General features: G+C 40.1%; 1 protein-coding gene across 3 annotated transcripts in view; it reads left to right on the top strand.

The window, feature by feature from the left end:
- Nucleotides 1-20686, top strand: part of PDCD6IP (programmed cell death 6 interacting protein) — a 77118-nt gene that overhangs the window by 14577 nt on the left and 41855 nt on the right. For 2 of the 3 annotated variants that reach the window (XM_058184366.1, XM_058184364.1), the window contains exons 5-7: nucleotides 3267-3420; nucleotides 7043-7143; nucleotides 16477-16608. In XM_058184366.1, coding sequence (XP_058040349.1) covers nucleotides 3267-3420; nucleotides 7043-7143; nucleotides 16477-16608 — 387 coding nt within the window. The remainder of the gene's footprint in view (nucleotides 1-3266; nucleotides 3421-7042; nucleotides 7144-16476; nucleotides 16609-20686) is intronic. The other variant, XM_058184365.1, reaches the window with a different exon arrangement.

Genomic DNA, 20686 nt, shown 5'->3' with positions numbered 1-20686 from the left:
CCACTTTATTCGAAACCTTCTCTTGCCACTCCTTTTGCAGATGTGAACACAATCCAACCTTGACCACTTGAAGAATGTAACCATACTTATCACCACCACCCCTTCTTCCCCTCAGGGAAGAAATGTGGCAGCGTCTGGAAACCTACAGCCTAGTATGGTTTCCAGGCCTGACAGTTCTTCTGCCTCACTACTATCAGGCTTGGAGGCTCTGGAGTCCGCACCTCACTTCCCGATGGCCCTGGCCTCACCTCAGCCTCATCGTTGTCTGACTCCATTGCCAGCTTCATAGGCTGCTGACGGACCACAACACTCGCCAGCCTCGGAAACCAGGGATCTTGCAGTCATACTGGCCATGTAAAGGCCATCCAAATCTCCAGGTTGTTTGCAACTCGAGCGAGCCATGTAGCCGTCCACCCCAAATCAAGAGGTGGGGAGGCTTCGGGAGTACAGGCTGGAAAAGGAGTACAGGCAGGAAAATCCCTTTCCCAGTTTTCCTGCCGATCACAGAAAAGGCTCCCCCCACAAGTCTTCAGCAGGTCTCAGGATTGCAACACTGAAGATTCGGCAGGAAAATGGGTAGGGGAATTTTCTTATCTTTTCTTAAGCTCAGCACAGACTGAGAAAAGGAGGACCAGCAGGAAAAAAACCCTCTCCATTTTCCTGCGGATCGTCAAAAAGGCTCCATCCCGAGCCTTCAGCGTTGCAATCCTGGGATACCCCCAGCTTCCCAGCACTGCTCCGGGGCTTACACAGTACTGGGGGTTGGGAGGCCATTGAAGGATCCCCATGCGGCCCGTGCCTGCTTCCGCTTCACCTTTGCCAGGGATGCAGGCACTACAAGGGTGCTCTCCTTGGCTGGGCAGTCCTGAGCATTATCCCGAAGCCTCCCTGCTGCTTGGTTTGGGGTGGACGGCTACGCGGCTTACTCGAGTTGCAAAAAAACCAGGGATTTGGGCAGTCATTACATGGCCAATATGCCTGCAAGATCCCTGGTTTCAGAGGCTGGTGAAGCTTAGCGTTTGGACTCTGGCACACACTTCTCGAGTCTAGCCTGCAGATATCAGCTGGTAGCAGCTGTGACCAGATTCTGGCCACCAACGCTGTGGGCAAGAATCAACCATGCTGATCCCACTTCATGTTCGTGCAGATGGAGCCTGCACTGGCCACTGCTTTACATGGGAGAGGAGGCACTACAAGGGAGCCCATTTGTCGCATTGGCCGGGTGGGGATTACCCACGCAGGTGCCGGGTTTCAGGGCACCACCCTGAGCAGCTTGAACCTGGGTAGGGTCAGTTCCCTTACCCAGTTTCCTGCCATCTGCCGTTTCTCAACAAATCGTGTGTGTGTGAGAGAGAGTAGGGGGAAAGAGAGAGAGACAGAGAATGAAAGAGAAAAGGTGAAGAGAAAACTCTTTCAAACAACATTGCCTGCAATTCTTGTTACTCCCCTCCATTGTTTCTCTTTCTCTCTGTCTCTGTCTCTCTCACTCACACAGAGACTTTTGCTTGAAAGGGACAGGCTGCGCTTCTACTGTATGGCTCCCATCCCCCCAGCCTTCAGTGTATCCCCGGATTGAAATGCTGAATCATCAGGAAAATGATCAGCAGGAAAATGGGTAGGGGCATTTTCCTCCCTATCTTCCTTTTCTCAGTCTGTGCTCAGTTTAAGAAAAGGAGGACTGGTAAGAAAAACCCCTCCCCATTTTCCTGCTGATCGCCGAAAAGGCTCTCCACCCCAAGCCTTCCCAGGATTGCGCGCTGAAGGCTTGGCAAGAAAATGCTGTTTAGAGAAGACATGCAGGTTCAGATCAGCAGAGCTGCTGCCCTTTTTGAAGCCTGAACATTGTCCGCAAAACGGCTGAGCTGAGCCTGCATGCCTTCGCTAAACAGCTGATTTTGTTTTGCGGAGCTGTTTAGCGAAGACATGCAGGCTTAGCTCAGCTGTTTTGCAGACGACATTCAGGCTTTGAAAGTGGGGCAGATCAGCTGTTTAATGAGGCCATGGAGGTGCTAAGCAGGAGGTTAGCTTGCCGCTCCCATCCTTCCCGGTATGGGGAAAAAATGAGGAAAAATATAAGACCTCCCCAAAACTAAGACCTGGTGCCTTTTTTGGCGCTCCAAAAAATATAAGACCTGGTTTTATTTTTGGGGAAACACAGTATTATAAACTTAGGAAAACTAGTTAAGATAGGGTGGGCAATTAATTTTTCAAAAGGGCCACATGAGAAACTGGGACCGTTGTGCGTGGCTGAACCAATAGAGCTGTGATGGTGAGCAGGCATGCATGTACATACATAAATTGCAAAACAGGTCTTCAAAATAAAAACAATGCAGTTGTATTGCGTGCATCATATACATGTATTTACATTTTATTTCTAATTTCCTATTATTGCCACATAGGCCAGATAGTGACAGCCTAATGGCCAATGAGGCCCAGGGGCCATAAAATGCCTAGGTCTGATCTGAGATGAATATGCTGTATCAAAGAGAAGTATGGTAACAATGATTTCCTTTGAAGTCACCAGCATCCCTGTCCTGCTTGACTGTTCATATTAAAATAAATTTGGCATGTCACGAAAGAAAGCCCCAGTCTTCAGGTTAATTTATATTTCTGTGGTATCATTAAACCCATTTTTGTTTACATGCTCAATTTGGAATTGTGCCCCTTAGACTGAAACAGGATTTAGGCTAGAAGGGTTAATAGGGAATGCTAAATAGGTAATAGGAATAATAAAAGAATTGCAATATTGTATTCTAATATGTCCTATATGAATAGTAATATCCTAATGATACTGTGTTTCCCCGAAAATAAGACCCTGCCTTATATTTTTTTGAACCCTGAAATAAGCGCTTGACCTTATTGCCCAATTGGGCTTATTATCAGGGGATGTCTTATTTTGGGGAAAACAGGGTAATTATTCTTGAGTTGATAAATCCTTAGTAACCATTTTAAAGGAGCATCAACTTTAAAAGTCAACTTTAAAAAGTCCTCAAAATTCCAAATATACCATCAACTTGAAAAGGTTAAGACCTACTTCCTCTTCTCGGCTAATTTAAATTGTATTTACATCAATAAGGTTCCAACCACCTTGGATCCAGAAATACAGTAAAAACCTGTTACAGTAGCCTAAGTCTTTCTCATCCAATTCTCATCCAATTAAATTAAATGTAATATGAACAGTTCCTTAAATGGAATGTCTAAGTTTGTAGTGTTTTTCATTATAGTATTTAGCATGCTTCTATAATAAAATGTATTATTTTCTTAAGTTTGCTAGTGGTGCTTTCCAGCATATTAAAGATACCGTCCTCTCTTCATTAAATCGAGAACCTACAGTCGATATTTCTCCAGATACAATTGGCACACTAAGTCTTATCATGCTGGCTCAAGGTCAAGAAGTTTTTTTCCTGAAAGCTACCAGAGGTATGTAATATAAAGTGGAAATATATAGATTTTATAACCTTATTTTTACCAGAAATTAAAATCATTGGGAGTATTAGTATATTTATTCAAATTGGACATATTCAATTTAAAGTTTTAAGTGAGCACTTTCAATTATATTGAATGCTAGAAAAATTAATGTAATTTTAAAAAGTCAAAACCAAAATATCGTATGAGGATTCAAGGAATTTGTATTTATTCATTCATTTATTTAAGGAATTTAAAGATTACCTCTCTCTTACTACTTAGTTGGTGTATAACAATAAGAGTTAAATTTAATATATATATATGTTTTCTGAGGTTTTCACGGGTGTTTATATGTAGGTCTTTGGTTGTTCGGGTTTTGTCCTGTGTAAAATTGGAAGTGTCTTGGCGACGTTTCGACAAAGTCTCATTCGTCATCTTCAGGCTTCAACCCCGATGACGCTAACAAAATCAGACTCGAAATCACCAACATCCTCTGCACCAGCAAGCCACCCAAAAGCAACTTACCCAAAGAGGAACAGACAGTACTACTTAACCTGAAAAAGGACACCAGCATAATAATCCTACCAGCAGACAAGGGCAACACCACGGTGGTTATGAACACATCTGACTACGAAACCAAATTAACCAACCTACTCCAAGACCCTGTATACAAGCCCCTAAAAACAGACCCCACCACCTACCTAAAAAAAATCACTAGATCCAAAATAAAAGCCTCCCCCATCAGCGAAGAAACCCAACAAAGAATCATTCCCAGAGAGAAATCCTCCAGACGCCCTAAGCGCTATGGACTCCCCAAGATACACAAAGAAGGAATCCCACTTAGACCCATAGTCAGCTCCATAGGCTCACCTCTACAAAATCTAGCCAAATTTCTTGCCAAACAGCTACAGCCCTATGCAAAATCCATCACCTCACACATAAAAAACTCATTCCAGTTCATAGAGATCATAAAGAAACAAAACTTACAGCCCAGCAACCTACTTGTGAGCTTTGATGTCATATCCCTCTTCACCCAAGTGCCAATCAAAGAAGCCTTGACAGCTATCCAAAACAAATATAATCCCCCCCAAGCACATCCTAGATCTGACCAATCACTGCCTATCCAACACATACCTCATCTATAACGGACAAAAATACAAACAAATAGGAGGAGCACCCATGGGATCACCCCTCTCACCTGTCATTGCAAACCTCTACATGGAACACTTTGAAACCCAAGCTCTAGAAAAATCTGATCTCAAACCCAAACTCTGGCTCAGATACGTAGACGACACCTTCATTACTCTGGCCACACGGGAAAGAAAAACTTGACAACTTCCTCACACACCTCAATAGCCTACACCCCAAAATACAGTTCACTATGGAAACAGAAGTTAACAACCAACTTCCCTTCCTAGATGTCTTCGTCTACAGGAAACCCAATGGCTCCCTAGGACACACCATCTACCAGAAGAAAATACACACAAACCGCTAACTGCATGCACTCTCACACTACCACCCAGCACAGATCAACTCCGTAGCCAAGACACTCATCTCCAGAACAAAACGCTTAGCTGACGAACAACACCTAAAAACTGAACTATACAATCTCACTAACGTACTAACATCCAATGGATTCCAGAGAAATAAGATTACCAAGCTAATCCAAAAAGAACCCCCCACTAAAATCCAAGACAGAGAACAAGAAAACGGTACAGCCCTCCTCCCATATATAAAAGGTACCACAGACAGAATCAGCAAGATCCTCCACAAACATAACATCAAGACAGCATTCTGTATAAACCGAAAAATATCCACCATCCTAAGAAACCCCAAAGACAAAATTGAGTTAGAAATCCCATGCACCATATACATCAGACAAACCAACAGAAGAATAAGTGCACGCATTGAAGAACACAAGAACTCAGTCAAAAAAGAGGAACCAACTTCTTCCCTGGTCCAACACCTTAAAGCCAATTGCTTCCAGAAGCACCACACTGAAGCCTGAAGATGACGAATGAGACTTCGTCGAAACGTCGCCAAGACACTTCCAATTTTACATGGGAGAAAACCCGAACAACCAAAGACCTACACATATACATATACATATACATATACATATACTGTAGTTAAGGCTGGACATATCACCATAACAAATTCAAATACCATCTTTGACCGATGTATAGGATTTATTTTTATCTACATAAAATAGTTTTTACTTTGATAAAAAATAGTTTATTTTCATAGAACATTTTCATACGGATAGATTGTACCTATCCACATAAAAATACCTGCCAACACCATTTCTCAAATTGGCAATCAAAGTTTTCAAGTGTAGTTTATCAAATTCTTATAGTTGCTTATCTAATTTGTAAGTAACTGGGTGACATACCATAGACAATACACATATAAAAAGAAACATTTAAAAACAGAAGAATCAACATTAAAATGAAAATAATTTAAATAATTTTTAAAGATTAAAGATTTAAAGATACAGATAATACTGATACATATCAGTATTGTATATGATTAACTTAGCATACTATGCATTTCTGGATGGCCATCAGGTGATACAGTCAATAACATCTAAAATCTTTGCTTTTATAGTTTATTTATTCCTTTATTTTATGAATAATATAGAAGCCTATTTTGTTGCTTGAAATGCATTTTTTAAAAAATACAATAGACATTTATTTGCATCCTGCCTTTAATATTGTCACAAAAATCTAAAGCAGCGAATATATCCAATAAATTTTCCTTTCCCCACAGCAACAACCTTATGAGATGAATTGAGCTGAGACAGAGTGACTGGCCCAAGTCACCCAGCTGCCTTTTACAGCTGAGGCACTTTCTAGCCTGGTGTTTTAACCACTAGACCAAACTGCCTCTGGTGTTGGTAGCTAACTTTTAAAAAATGTTATTAAGTACTTAACAACAGTAAAATGTAGAATATATTTTGTGAAATCTGAGGACAATATAACAGTAACATGTTTTAGAGCAGGGGTCTCCAGCCTTGGTCCCTTGAAGACTTGTGGACTTCAACTCCCAGAGTCCCTCAGCCAGCAAAGTCATTTGAATAAAGTTCCTTTCTCTATTTCTGTCTGTCTGTAAATATATAAAATAACATTAAGGCTGGTTTTAAAAACAGTACTTTTATGGAGCCTGCAATATCAGTGTCTAGCACAGAAGATTTAGGGATATTCACTTGATGTAATTTCAAATTCCTATACTGCAGTTCAGAATTCATACCAATACTGGATGTATTATTTCAATGTATTAATTTAAGGTGTATGGTTCATAACAGTACAAAAGTTAAAAGTTTGCAAATCTTGAAAGAACTTTACTATTAAGATTGCTTCATAGAAGGAAAATCTCTGTTCTTTGAGCTTCATTCAATAATTTATTGTCTGAGGGAAGCTTTTAAGAAATAATTTAGCTTTATGCATTTTCTAGAAGACTTGTTTTCAACTAAATCTAAGTACTATTTTTATTGTATACAGTTCTATATTGTTGCTGTTTGATTTACAAAAATAATGGAGAACTTTAAATTCTGGTGATAGTATGTAGCTCACTGATTTTGCACATTAAAAATACTGGATCAATTTTTCAAAACTGACATATGTTCTTTTTTATTTAGATAAAATGAAAGATGCAATCATAGCTAAACTTGCAAATCAAGCTGCTGATTACTATGGTGATGCATTCAAACAGTGCCAGTACAAGGATACCTTACCCAAGGTTGGTAATTTCATGCTGAAGACAGCAGAAAAGAAATACAAATATGATACATGTTGAGATAGTTATTGACTTGAAGCTATCAGTGACATTTTCAAATATGCTTGACATTTGGCTTGTGGAATGAGATAAAGAGATGCAGTTAATTTTGAATTACAGTATGTGAAACCAATACATAATTCCTAGTACCTCTTAGAAAACACGTAAATCCATTCCCAGCTTACCATATTTAACATAAAAGTATATTGTATAAGAAATATAAGTATTGTAATTAAATATAACATGGGATATTTGTGATTATTTTTCTAGATACATTGTTTTTCTCTTCCTTTTGTAAATGTGTACATGTGTAAATGTGGTTTCAACTCAAACTTCTCAGTTCTTAACGTGACCAAGGAAACTAATATTGAATTGGCCCAAATTAATATGAGGACGACACTGCTTGATTTTATTGCTTTTAGAAACACAGCAGAAAACAGAATGCTAAATGAGCTATTTCACATTCTGAGTTACTTGAATGCTTGAGTTTGTGTGAGTGTTTGCATATAAGTGTATACTTATTTATATGTGCTACTTTTATATATCTCATTTAATTTGAGATATAATTAATTAATTATGGGTTTTTTAAGCAATAATATCCTGTGAACATTGACCAGGAGATTGATTCTTCTGCTACATCCTTTTGGATGTTGGGAAATACACCAGGCCTGATTTGACCTTTAAAGATGCAATTGGGAAGAGTGAAGAAAATTTCTCAGCATCTTGTAGTCTTGCATAATATAATACTTTGGTTAAGACAGTTTATTGTATTTAATTTTGGAAAAGCTCTAGTGAGCTATCAGAGTGCTTCATTTGGCAACACTTTTTAAAAACTTAATTATCAGGAGATTGAGAAGTTATTTTATGCAGTTATATGTCATAATAAGCATAACTGCTGAGAGCAGAGACTATCAGGACCAATAGCACAGGTTTGAACTTGGAATATGTATCTTTGAAGATATATATCTTTCTGATTAAAATAGCTATTGGGACATGTGTATAAGCAGCACTGCTTTGAAGTTCAGTTGAAAATATTATCGTTAGGAATTTACTAACACTCTTCTTTCACAATGTATCAATATTGCAATATAGAGTCACCTTGTGAAATGGGAGGGAATAAGTTTTAATAATAATAATATGGCTTTTCACTGCTGATCAGCTGTGGATATATTTATGCAGTTTAAATATCTTTTGCTTTTTATAATATATTAAGTAATGATTCTCAATCATTTCTTATCTTATTTTACAGCAAAAGTATGCAAAGTGTAAAATTTAGTAGCAATCAAACTTGTACCTGCTTAAGGCAAAAGGCTAGAAAGAAGAAACCATGAGTTCAAGCGCCATCTTAACTATAAAAGCCAGCTGAGTAATCTTGGTCCAGTCACTATCTTTCTTTTTTCCCCACTGTGAAATAAAACTGTTGATTAAAATCTGTGGGGAATGAAGTTTACCAATTTCTTCCAATTTAACATTTTTATTGAGTTATAAGATAAAATAAGATACAATATATGAAAATAAATTGGAAAGCGGTGGGGAGGATGAGGGGTAAGAGAAGTGAGGAAGGAGTAGGAAAAAGAAAAAGAAGCATTGACTTCTGATTCTCTGTTGCAGTAAAATAAGGCCTTAACATCAAATCACATATTTTTGTTTTTTCATAATAAAATAAACTAGCCATTACTATAAAGATCTATCAGCCTAATCAGTAAAACCCAAAATCAAAGTTTCATTCTTTTCCACATCAAGCACAAAGTTCAGAAGTGGTCTCCATCTGGAAAAAAAAGTACTTATATTCTTTTCTTTAATCAAAATATCAATTTTGCCATTTCAGCCAACTCCATCAACTTCTGCAACCATTCGTCCATGGTAGGAATTGAAGTGTCCTTCCATTTTTGTGCATACAATAGTTGTCCTGCTATCAACATATATAGTAACAAAGTTCTAATTTTTTTCTCTAGGTCTTTTTCCATTAGACTCAAAAGGAAAACAAATATTATTCTTTTTTATCTATGTCTATGTCTATTATATTTTCATCTATGTCTACCATAGATGATAAAAAGTCCATTCTTTACTTTTACACTTCCAACATTCATTTGACATACCTTTATACATCTTAGATAACTTATCTGGTGTTAAATACCAGTGATAATCATCTTATAATTTTTTTCTTTTAGATTATAATTTAATGTAAATTTTAAACCTTTCATCCACATATTTTCCCATTGTTCAAGCATAACATTACATCCAAAATTCCTTGTCCACTGAATCAGACAATATTTTTACATGTTCCTTTTCCAAATTCAATTTCAAAAACATTTTATAGATCTTAGCGATAATATGTTCATTGTTTTCCACATAATAAAGTTTCCAATTTATTTTTAACAAAGTCAAAGTCACTTTTTATCCAGCTTAAATCTTTTTTTCAGTTGTTGATAAGTAAACCAATGGCAAACATAACCTTCTGATTCAAGTTCTTCCCTCGGTTTTAATATTATGTCACCAGAGTTGAAAGATAAAATTTTACCATATATCGATCAGTTTGGCTTTGTCATTTTGCCATTTCTTTACCATTTCTTTTCTAAAGAAAGTTTCCTGGGGTGACACCCAAAGAGACAACTTCGTAGAGAACCTTGTTTTATATTTATTCCAAACTCTTCATATGGCACGTCTAACAAAATGATTATTAAAATCAACATTAACTTTACTTTTATCATACCATAAGTAACCATGCCATCCAAATTGATTTATGACTCTCAAATTCAAGTAACAAAAAGTATGCAAAGTGTAAGATATACTAGCAATCAAACTTGTACCTGCTTAAGGCACAAGGCTAGAAAGAAGAGACCATGAGTTCAAGTACCAACTTATAAAAGCCAGTTGGCAAACTTTGATCCAGTCACACTCTTTCAGCCCAACTCACCTTACAGGGTTGTTGTCAAGAAATTGGAAGAGGAAATTGTACTGGATATGTTCACCACATTGAGTTATTTGTAAAAATAATAAAGATAGGATATAAACAAATAAGTTAGCCTATTAGGGGTTAAATTGATTGTAGAATTGACCTTCAGGATGCCAGTAGAAATTCAAGTTTGAAATGGATGTGCATGTTTAAAGAAAAAGTTTTATTGGAAAACGGACCAAAGGCAGAAGTACACTCAACCTCAGTGGTGGGATTCAGCTAGTTCTCCCGAAGTGGTGGGATTCAGCTAGTTCACACCACTTCGGGAGAACCGGTTGTTAACTTTCTGAGCTGTTTGGCAAACTGGTTGTTGGAAGAAATCATTAGGGCAGAGAACCGGTTGTTAAATTACTTGAATCCCATCACTGCTCAACCCCTTTTCTTCACTATTAGCTGGCAGTTTTATTAATATTTATATGGTATATTCTCTTTTTAGTTATATCTTTTGCAGTACTATATGAATAGACAAGCCAAAGATATTCTGATGATAAGTACTTCACTTTAATGTTCTTTTTTTTATTAAAAAAGTTTTACAAAAAATTTTCTCCCCCCATATATCCCACCCTACCTCCCACCCTAACCCCCCTCCCTCACTCCCCCAAACCCTCCCCCCCAACTTCCCAGAGCAAATACAGGGAATATCACATACAATCCAGCAACAATCCAGTCCAACAATCACATACTAAATTATACTAATTATCCATAACTCCCCCCTCTCTAAAACCTTAACTCCCCTTCCAGAAACAAGAAATGAAAAAAAGAAAAGTACATTCTTCTTCCAGTCCATTATATATCAGTCCAATCCATTCGTAGAGTCTTCAGAATCTTCCGATTAAATTGGTATTTCCAGTTCATCGATAAAATACATAGTTTTTAATATCCAGTCTTCATTGATCAAAACCAAGACAACGTTCCATCTTTCAGTATTCATCAAAAGTTCTTCTATAATATACCTTTCTTCGTTAAACAGTCTCTCAAATATAATTCATATTTCCAGCTTAAATTCTTAGATTTTACTGTCCAATCTCCAAAAATAAACAATATACTATCTTCTCATATCTTTGATATCACTTACATACATCAAATAGCATTGCTAATATTGATATTAAACCTATATTGTGTCCAAAATATGTCAATTATAATAATTAAAATCTTCAACTTACCTTACATATATCAAATAACATTATTAAAATTACACCTGTAACTTATATCCAAAATATATCAATTTTAACAATTAAATTCTGTTTAACCAAATAACAACATTACATCCATAAACAATCTCTCAAATATAATATTTAATCCAAATTCATAAATTTTACTATCTATCCTCCAAAATTAAACAATATTCCATCTTCCCATTTCTTTATACCTTACATATATCAAATAATACCACTAAAATTACACCTATAATTTATATCTAAAATAAATCAGTTATAAAAATTAACCATAATCAAATAACATTATTAGAATTACACCTATAATTTATATCCAAAATATATCAATTATAACAATAACACTACTAATGTACTCCTATAACTTATACCCAAAATAAATCAGTTATAAAAATTAAACCCTATATAAAAAAAATACCATCACAATCACATCTTAAGCATTCTCCCTCTCCTTGTCTTCTATCTTACACATTTTCCACCATCTGCTCACCAATCAACTTAGCATCTAGCAATAAAGGATTTCCAATCTTTAATACATTGGTGTAAAAATCTCTTGCTTTAAAAACTGTGTTAAGAAAATACTTTCTTCCTTTATAATTCACTGTTAAGCCAGCTGGAACCTCCCATCTAAAATATATCTGATGCTTCTTAAGCTCATCCACTAAAAAGGCAAATTCTTTTCTCTTTCTTAACATTTTAGGAGGAATTTCCTTCATCATTATTATATCTTGTCCTAATATTTGAAATTTATTTTTATAAAATGCTTGTAAAATTCCATACCTAATCTTCTTAGTTGTAAAATAAATAACCACATCTCTCGGTAATCGCTTCTGCCTTGCCAACCAAGAATTAACACGATAGATTTTTTCAATATTAAGTTAAAAATCTTCTGGTTCCACTCCATTTATCTGAGCAAAAGCCTAAGTAAAAGTCTCTTTTAAATTTTCCTGCCGCATTCCTTTAATCCCCTCACCCTTATAGCATATTCCATTAATCTATATTATAATATAACCCTTTCTTCATCTGCCCTATCCACCTTAACCTGAATATCATCTATTTTATTTTCTAACTTCAAATTAATTTCATTTGTTTGAACTTTCTCTATTTTCCTTAGCAAATCTAGATTAATTTGGCTAAGTTCTCCCAGTCTTTCCTCCATCTGAATACTAGATACCAATAACGGCGTAATTGTATCCTTTACCCTTTTCATATCCCTCTTCTGCTCTTCCACCATATCTTTAAAATCCGATATTTCTTTCTCCATTTCATTAAATTTTTGATCTATTTCTAAAAGATGAGCCTCCAAAAGCTCCTGTAAAAAATTCCTTAAACCTTCCTTGATATCTTCTTTTAATTTCTGTATCTGAACTGAAGAAATTTCAAAGATTTTAGTAGTAGTTAATTCTGTTTGCTTAAAAGCCATTTTTAAACTGTATAATCTACCAAACAAAAAAAGAAGAGGAAAAAAAATTCAATAAACGTTTCTTCTTAAACACTGTAATAGAAAAAGGTAAAAAAAAATCATAAACAGTTCTTATTATTCCATTTAGAGAATATCTTCTTATGTTCTTCTTATAGGTTCCACGCCAGCAGTTGTAATAAGCATTTCCTTAACTTTCGCTTCTAATACACAAAATGCCATTTGCTTTCATTTCACAAAACGCCATTTCCTTTCTTCGTCTCCAATCTTTGCTACAAATATATCCTCTGATAGGGAGTTAAAATCATCTTACTAGCAAATGCCAGCCCTCCTTTTTCTGCTCTGTCCGCGTTAGCAATCTATCACAAATCCATTTCAATCGCGGAGATGGACGCTGCGTTTTGTTCCACCATTAGGCAGAAGCGTTCCAGATCCGGAGCTTTTTTCGGGCTATAGAAGGAGCGTTCCCATCAAGCCTCCAGAAATTTTCCTGGGGCTTTCCTGGGGACTCTACTTCAGCCCGAATGCTCACCTCTCCCTCTTTGCCCAAGGGAGAGATTTTCAAGCCTCCAAACAGCCAGTTTGCGCTGTCTGAGCAGCTCTACGGAATCTCGGAGCTAGCGGTCTAAAGATCGCCATCAACGAAGAGGAGCCACCGGAATTCTTCACTTTAATGTTCTTGAAGGGCAATAAAATAGCAAATAGAAATATTTTAGATAGTTTATTTATTTATTTATTTATTTTATTTTATTCAATTTTTATACCGCCCTTCTCCCGAAGGACTCAGGGCGGTGTACAGCCAAGTAAAAAATCACAGTATCAATATTAAAAGAAATTAAAACAAACATATTATAAAGTGGCCAGATTTAAAACGAATTAAAATATTAAAATATAAATAACCCAATAAAATTTTAACCCAATAAAATTTTAGGCCAGTCCCGCTTGAATAAATAAGTGCGTTTTCAGCTCACGGCGAAAGGTCCGAAGATCAGGCACTTGACGTAAACCAGGGGGAAGCTCATTCCAGAGCATGGGAGCTCCCACAGAGAAGGCCCTGCCCCTGGGGGCCGCTAGCCGACATTGTTTGGCGGATGGCACCCTGAGAAGGCCCTCTCTGTGAGAGCGTACGGGTCGGTGGGAGGCAAACGGTAACAGCAGGTGGTCCCGTAAGTACCCGGGTCCTAAGCCATGGAGCGCTTTAAAGGTGGTGACCAAAATCTTAAAGCGCACCCGGAAGACCACAGGAAGCCAGTGCAGACTGCGCAGGAGTGGTGTTACATGGGAGCAACGAGTTGCTCCCACTATTACCCGCGCAGCTGCATTCTGGACTAACTGCAGCCTCCGGGTGCACTTCAAGGGCAGCCCCATGTAGAGAGCATTGCAATAATCCAGGCGGGAAGTTAGGAGGGCATGAGTGACCATGCATAAGGCATCCCGGTCAAGGAAGGGGCGCAACTGGCGCACCAAGCGTACTTGGTGGAAGGCCCTCTTGGAGACGGCCGCCAAATGATCGTCAAACAACAGCCGCCCATCCAAGAGGACACCCAAGTTGCGCACCCTCTCCGTTGGGGCCAATAACTCGCCTCCCACAGCCAGCTGCGGCTGCAGCTGGCTGAACTGCGGTGCCGGCATCCACAGCCACTCCGTCTTGGAGGGATTGAGCTTGAGTCTGTTTCTCCCCATCCAGACCCGTACGGCTTCCAGACACCGGGACAGCACTTCGACAGCTTCGTTGGGGTGGTCCGGGGTGGAAAAGTACAGCTGCGTATCATCAGCGTACAGATGATAACTCACCCCAAAACCACTGATGACCTCACCCAGCGGCTTCATGTAGATGTTGAACAGGAGGGGCGATAGAATCGACCCCTGAGACACCCCACAAGTGAGGCGCCTCGCGGTCGACCTCTGCCTCCCTGTCAACACCGTCTGCAACTGGTCGGAGAGATAGGAGGAGAACCACCGATAAACGGTGCCTCCCACTCCCAATCCCTCCAACCGGTGCAGCAGGATACCATGATCGATGGTATCGAAAGCCGCTGAGAGATCTAATAGGACCAGGGCAGAGGAACACCCCCTGTCCCTGGCCCTCCAGAGGTCATCCACCAACGCGACCAAAGCTGTCTCCGTGCTATGACCGGACCGGAAGCCGGACTGGAACGGGTCTAGATAGACAGCTTCATCCAGGTACTGGGGAAGCTGCCATGCAACCACACTCTCTACAACCTTCGCCACAAAGTGAAGATTGGAGACTGGACGATAGTTACCCAAAATAGCTGGGTCCAGGGAAGGCTTCTTGAGGAGGGGTCTCACCACCGCCTCTTTCAAGGCGGCGGGGAAAACCCCTTCCAACAATGAAGCATTTATAATTCCCTGGAGCCAGCCTCGTGTCACTTCCTGAGTAGCCAGCACCAGCCAGGAAGGACACGGGTCCAGTAAACATGTGGTTGCATGTAACCTTCCCAGCAACCTGTCCACGTCCTCGAGAGCCACAGACTCAAACTCATCCCAAACTACCTCAACAAGACGTGCCTCCTCCATCCCATCTGAATCCTCACAATTTTGGTCTAAACTATCCCGAAGCTGAACGATTTTATCGTATAGATAACCGTTAAACTCCTCAGCCCGTCCCTGTAGGGGGTCATCCCGCCCCTCCTGACGAAGGAGGGAGCGGGTCACCCGGAACAGGGCGGCTGGGCGGTTATCTGCCGATGCAATGAGGGAGGAAACGTAGGAACGTTTCGTCTCCCTCATTGCCACTAGATAGGTGTTAGTAAAAGACCTCACTAGTGTCCGATCGGCCTCGGAACGGCTAGACCTCCAGGTGCTCTCTAGGCGTCTTCTCCGGCGTTTCATCTCCCTTAGCTCCTCAGAGAACCAAGGAGCCAAGTGAGATCTACGCCGGGTCAGAGGCCGCAAAGGCACGACACGGTCCAAAGCCCCAGCCGCGGCCCGTTCCCAGGCCGCAACTAGTTCTTCAGTCGTGCCGTGGGCAAGATCCTCAGGAAACGGCCCAAGCTCCATCTGGAACCTCTCCGGGTCCATCAGACGCCTGGGACGGAACCAACGCATTGAAAGTAAATTGAAAGTAAAGTTATTGAAAGTAAAGTAATTTTAAAAAAATTTAGTAACTTTATTAAGATTGAACTATATGGCACTTGTACATAATCTCTTCTTGATCTATGCAAATTAGCATTTTTCCTATATATCTGTACCATAAGGATCATGTTACCCTTTTATAGATAGTCATGTGTTTAAGCTCATTTAGTGACCCCATTTCTTTTTTTTTTTTTAAGTTTTTATTTTTTTTATAACCCCATTTCTCTTTGGACTGAATTCATCATTTTTTTCTCAAGAATGTTAACTGGGTGATTTACATAAACTAGTTTTTCATAATTTAAGGTCTAGATAATTTGTGTAACTTGGATTCATAAATGTAATGTGTAAGCTACTGTATCCTTGCCCTAGTTCCTTAGGCATATTCAAATTCTTAATCCTTCCTAAACTAACCTGAATGATGGAAGGGATGATTTAGAAAAATTCTAAATCAAATTAACATTTCCTAAATTTACTGTTCAGATTAATATTCATAATTCCACTAAATATAATCCCTGCCTGTTGGTATCTTTCATCTCCCAGGCCTTATCTAAAACATTAATTGGGTGTGTCTAATGTCATGTTCTTCTTCCTTTTCTTCCTGCATCCCATGTTGTCTGTGATGGTTTATGTGGTTGGACTTTTCCCTTGGTCAGTATTTTTATTTCCAGGAGGTGTTCCCTCTTCTGGCTGCAAAACACTGCATAATGCAAGCCCATGCAGAGTACCATCAGTCTGTACTGGCAAAGCAACAGAAGAAATTTGGTGAAGAAATTGCAAGATTGCAAGTGAGTAACATTTTTCATAGGAAAGAAATAATACACTCTTCAATTATAATTGCACTAATAAAATCTTAATTTGTTTACTGAGACCTTCTCAGTGTAGATTAGTTTATAATTTTACCAGCATTATTGTTTAATAGAAGCAATTGATAGCACCTAAAATAAGTAGGACGTCTCAGAAAAATGAAGCATCCTGTATGAAAAATGCTGACACTTGGAAATGGGCAGAAAAAGATCTCTAGATATTTCACCAGACTCAGAGTGTCTGTAAGAAATTTCTAAACAAAGGAATTGGTTGTTAATCATATTTTTTTGTTGCTTAGGACCTGAATCACTCATTAGTAACTTACTTCTTCAAATAACACTTGGAACATTCAAAAAGCCACTACAAATATTTTGTCACACAAGAGAAACAATTGCTCTATACTTGCTAATATAAATATTAGATACTCCAAACAGTGACATGAGTGGCACAAATAAATAAACTGCACAACAGCACAAAACAGATTTGGGCTCCCTTAAATATACAAGTATTTGTATATTTATACAAATATACGATACAGTAAAATTATCCTCCAAGACTACTGATTTAAGTACTGATTACTTATTTAAGGCATCAAAGCACTTAGATACAAAAGATATCTGGACAAAGGAAAAAGTTAGGTTTTCCTGCAGTCTAATAATTTAATCAAATATTGTAGATGCTCATAACCCAGAGTCCTTTGTCTTATGGTTTGCTTTTTCAAGTTTCATAATTAATAAGGCATTTAAAGAAAATGAGATGAAACTAATCAGGATTCCCCAGGGGTGAAATGCTCCCGGTTCAGACCAGATCGCCTGGTCTGGTAGCAATGGCAGTGGGTGGTTCGGAGAACCGGTAGCAAAATCCCTGGCCACCCCCAATGCCCAGCTGACCCACACAATCATCAGAGGTTTTTTTTTACTTTTAAAAGCATTTTTCTTTGGCCGAAAAAATGCTGTTAAAAGTAAAAAAGGAAAAACCTGATGATCTCGCGGCTCAGCTGAGTGCTAGCCAAAAAACGGGGGGGGGGTGTCCGTTTTCCAGCAGGCTCCCCCCCCCCATTTTTTGGTTTGGCTAGCAGGCTTCAGGCAGGCTGGGAAGAAAAACGGGGTGTGGGGGTTTTGTTTTTGAGAGAGAGAGAGAAAGAAAGGAGGGAGGCAGGAAAGGAAGGAAGGAAGGGGGAGAGGAAGAAAGGAGTACAAACCTGGCACTAGATGCAGCTTCAGAGGATAATCCAAGTGTCAACTTGCCTCAGATCAGTGTTTAAGAAAATAAAGACCCTGGATTGAATATATTCAAAGTAGATATCAGACTAAGAGTTATCAGACTGCCTTTGAATGATTATGATGTATTATTTCTGATTGTTTTGGGGGAGTTTAGGAATTGATGGGAATTGTAGAAGTATAATTGAGTTAGGAGGGAAAATTTTTTAGCATATGTTTCTTTTATTTTTAACTATACCTTGTGTTTGTTCCTGGAAGTCGGGGGGGAGGGGGGGTTTGTGAAGGGGGGAGGGGGGAAAGGGGGGAAAAGCTTTGTAAAACTTTTTCAATAAAAAAAAAAGAAAATAAAGATCCAACTCCATCATTTTGAAGAAATTGGTAATTCATACTAAACAAGTCTGAATGCAATACAAGCAAAGCCAGAACTGGAAGTAAATTATTATTATTATTATTATTATTATTATTATTATTATTATTATTATTATTATTATTATTATTATTATTATTATTATTATTATTATTATTATTATTATTATTTAATTTGTATACCGCCCTTCTCCCGAAGGACTCAGGGCGGTTTACAGCCAAAATAAAAATACAGCAATACATACAATATTAAAAACACACATTAAAAAACTTATTAAATTTGGCCCAATATTAAAATACAAGTAATCCTAAAAATTAATAAAAATTAAAACCCCATAAAATCAGCTAAAAAATTAAAATTAAAATTCAAGCCAGTCCAGCAAGACGAAACAAATAAGTCTTAAGTTCGCGGCGAAAGGTCCGGAGGTCAGGTATTTGTCAGAGTCCAGGGGGAAGCTCGTTCCACAGGGTAGGAGCCCCCACAGAGAAGGCTCTTCCCCTGGGGGCCGCCAGTTGACATTGCTTGGCTGACGGCACCCTAAGGAGTCCCTCTGTGAGAACGCACAGGTCGCTGGGAGATACAAGATGGCAGTAGGCGGTCCCGTAAATATCCCGGTCCTAAGCCATGGAGTGCTTTAAAGGTGGTAACCAATATCTTGAAGCGCACCCGGAAGGCAACAGGCAGCCAGTGCAGTCTGCGCAGGATGGGTGTTACATGGGAGCTCCAAACCGCTCCCTCTATCACCCGCGCAGCTGCATTCTGGACTAACTGGAGCCTCTGAGTGCTCTTCAAGGGGAGCCCCATGTAGAGAGCATTGCAGTAATCCAAGCGAGAGGTAACAAGAGCATGAGTGACCGTGCATAGGGCATCCCGGTCCAGGAAGGAGCGCAACTGGCGAATCAGGCGAACCTGATAAAAAGCTCTCCTGGAGACGGTCGTCAGGTGATCTTCAAATGACAACCACCCATCCAGGAGAATGCCCAAGTTGCGCACCCTTTCCATCGGGGCCAATGACTCGCCCTCAACAGTCAGCCGCGGCTGTAGCTGACTGTACTGGGGTGCCGGGATCCACAGCCACTCCGTCTTGGAGGGATTGAGCTTGAGCCTGTTCCTCGCCATCCAGACCCGTACGCCTTCCAGGCACTGGGACAGTACTTCGATAGCTTCATTGGGGTGGCCTGGGGTGGAAAAGTACAGCTGCGTATCATCAGTGTACAGTTGGTATCTCATCCCAAAACCACTGATGATCTCACCCAGCGGCTTCATATAGATGTTGAACAGGAGAGGCGAGAGAATCGATCCCTGCGGCACCCCACACACGAGGTGCCTCGGGGTCGATCTCTGCCCCCCTGTCAACACCGTCTGTGTCCGGTCAGAGAGGTAGGAGGAGAACCACCGATAAACTGTCCCTCCCACTCCCAAACCCTCCAACTGGCGCAGCAGGATACCATGGTCGATGGTATCGAAAGCCGCTGAGAGGTCTAATAGGACCAGGGCAGAGGAGTAACCCTTATCCCTGGCCCTCCAGAGATCATCCACCAACGCGACCAAAGCCGTCTCCGTACTGTATCCGGGCCGGAAGCCAGACTGGAGCAGGTCTAGATAGACAGTTTCATCCAGGTACTGGGGTAGTTGACGTGCCACCGCACTCTCTACAACCTTCGCCGTAAAATGAAGGTTGGAGACTGGACGATAATTCCCTAAAACAGCTGGGTCCAGGGAAGGCTTCTTGAGGAGAGGTCTCACCACCGCCTCTTTCAAGGCAGTGGGAAAGACCCCCTCCCGCAAAGAAGCATTTGTAATCCCCCGGAGCCAGCCTCATGTCACCTCCTGCGTGGCCAGCACCAACCAGGAGGGGCACGGGTCCAGTAAACATGGTGGCATTCAACCTTCCCAGCAACCTGTCCATGTCCTCGGGAGTCACAGGGTCAAAACTATCCCAAACAGTCTCAACAAGACGCGTCTCGAAACTCTTGCCTGGATCTACCCAATTTTGATCCAATCCATCCCGAAGCTGAACAATTTTATTGTGTAGATAACCATTAAACTCCTCGGCACACCCTTGTAATGGGTCTTCCCACCCCTCCTGTTGAAGGAGAGAGCGGGTGACCCGAAACAGGGCGGCCGGGCGGTTATCTGCCGACGCAATGAGGGAGGAAACGTAAGAACGCTTCGCATCCCTCAATGCCACTAGGTAGGTCCTACTATAGGACCTAACTAGTGTCCGGTCAGCCTCAGAACGGCTGGATCTCCAGGCACTCTCTAAGCATTTTCTCCGGCGTTTCATCTCCCTCAGCTCCTCGGAGAACCAAGGAGCTGGTTGAGACCTGCACCAGGTCAGAGGCCGCAAAGGCACGACACGGTCCAAAGCTCCAGCCACGGCCTGTCCCCAGACCGCAACTAGTTCTTCAATCGTGCCGCGGGCCAGGTTCTCGGGAAACGGCCCAAGCTCCGTCAGGAACCTCTCTGGGT

Source organism: Ahaetulla prasina, chromosome 4 (genome assembly GCF_028640845.1).
Source record: "Ahaetulla prasina isolate Xishuangbanna chromosome 4, ASM2864084v1, whole genome shotgun sequence".
NCBI lineage: Eukaryota > Metazoa > Chordata > Lepidosauria > Squamata > Colubridae > Ahaetulla > Ahaetulla prasina.
The sequence above is the reverse complement of the archived record's forward strand: the minus strand, read 5'-3'. Positions and strand labels throughout refer to the sequence as shown.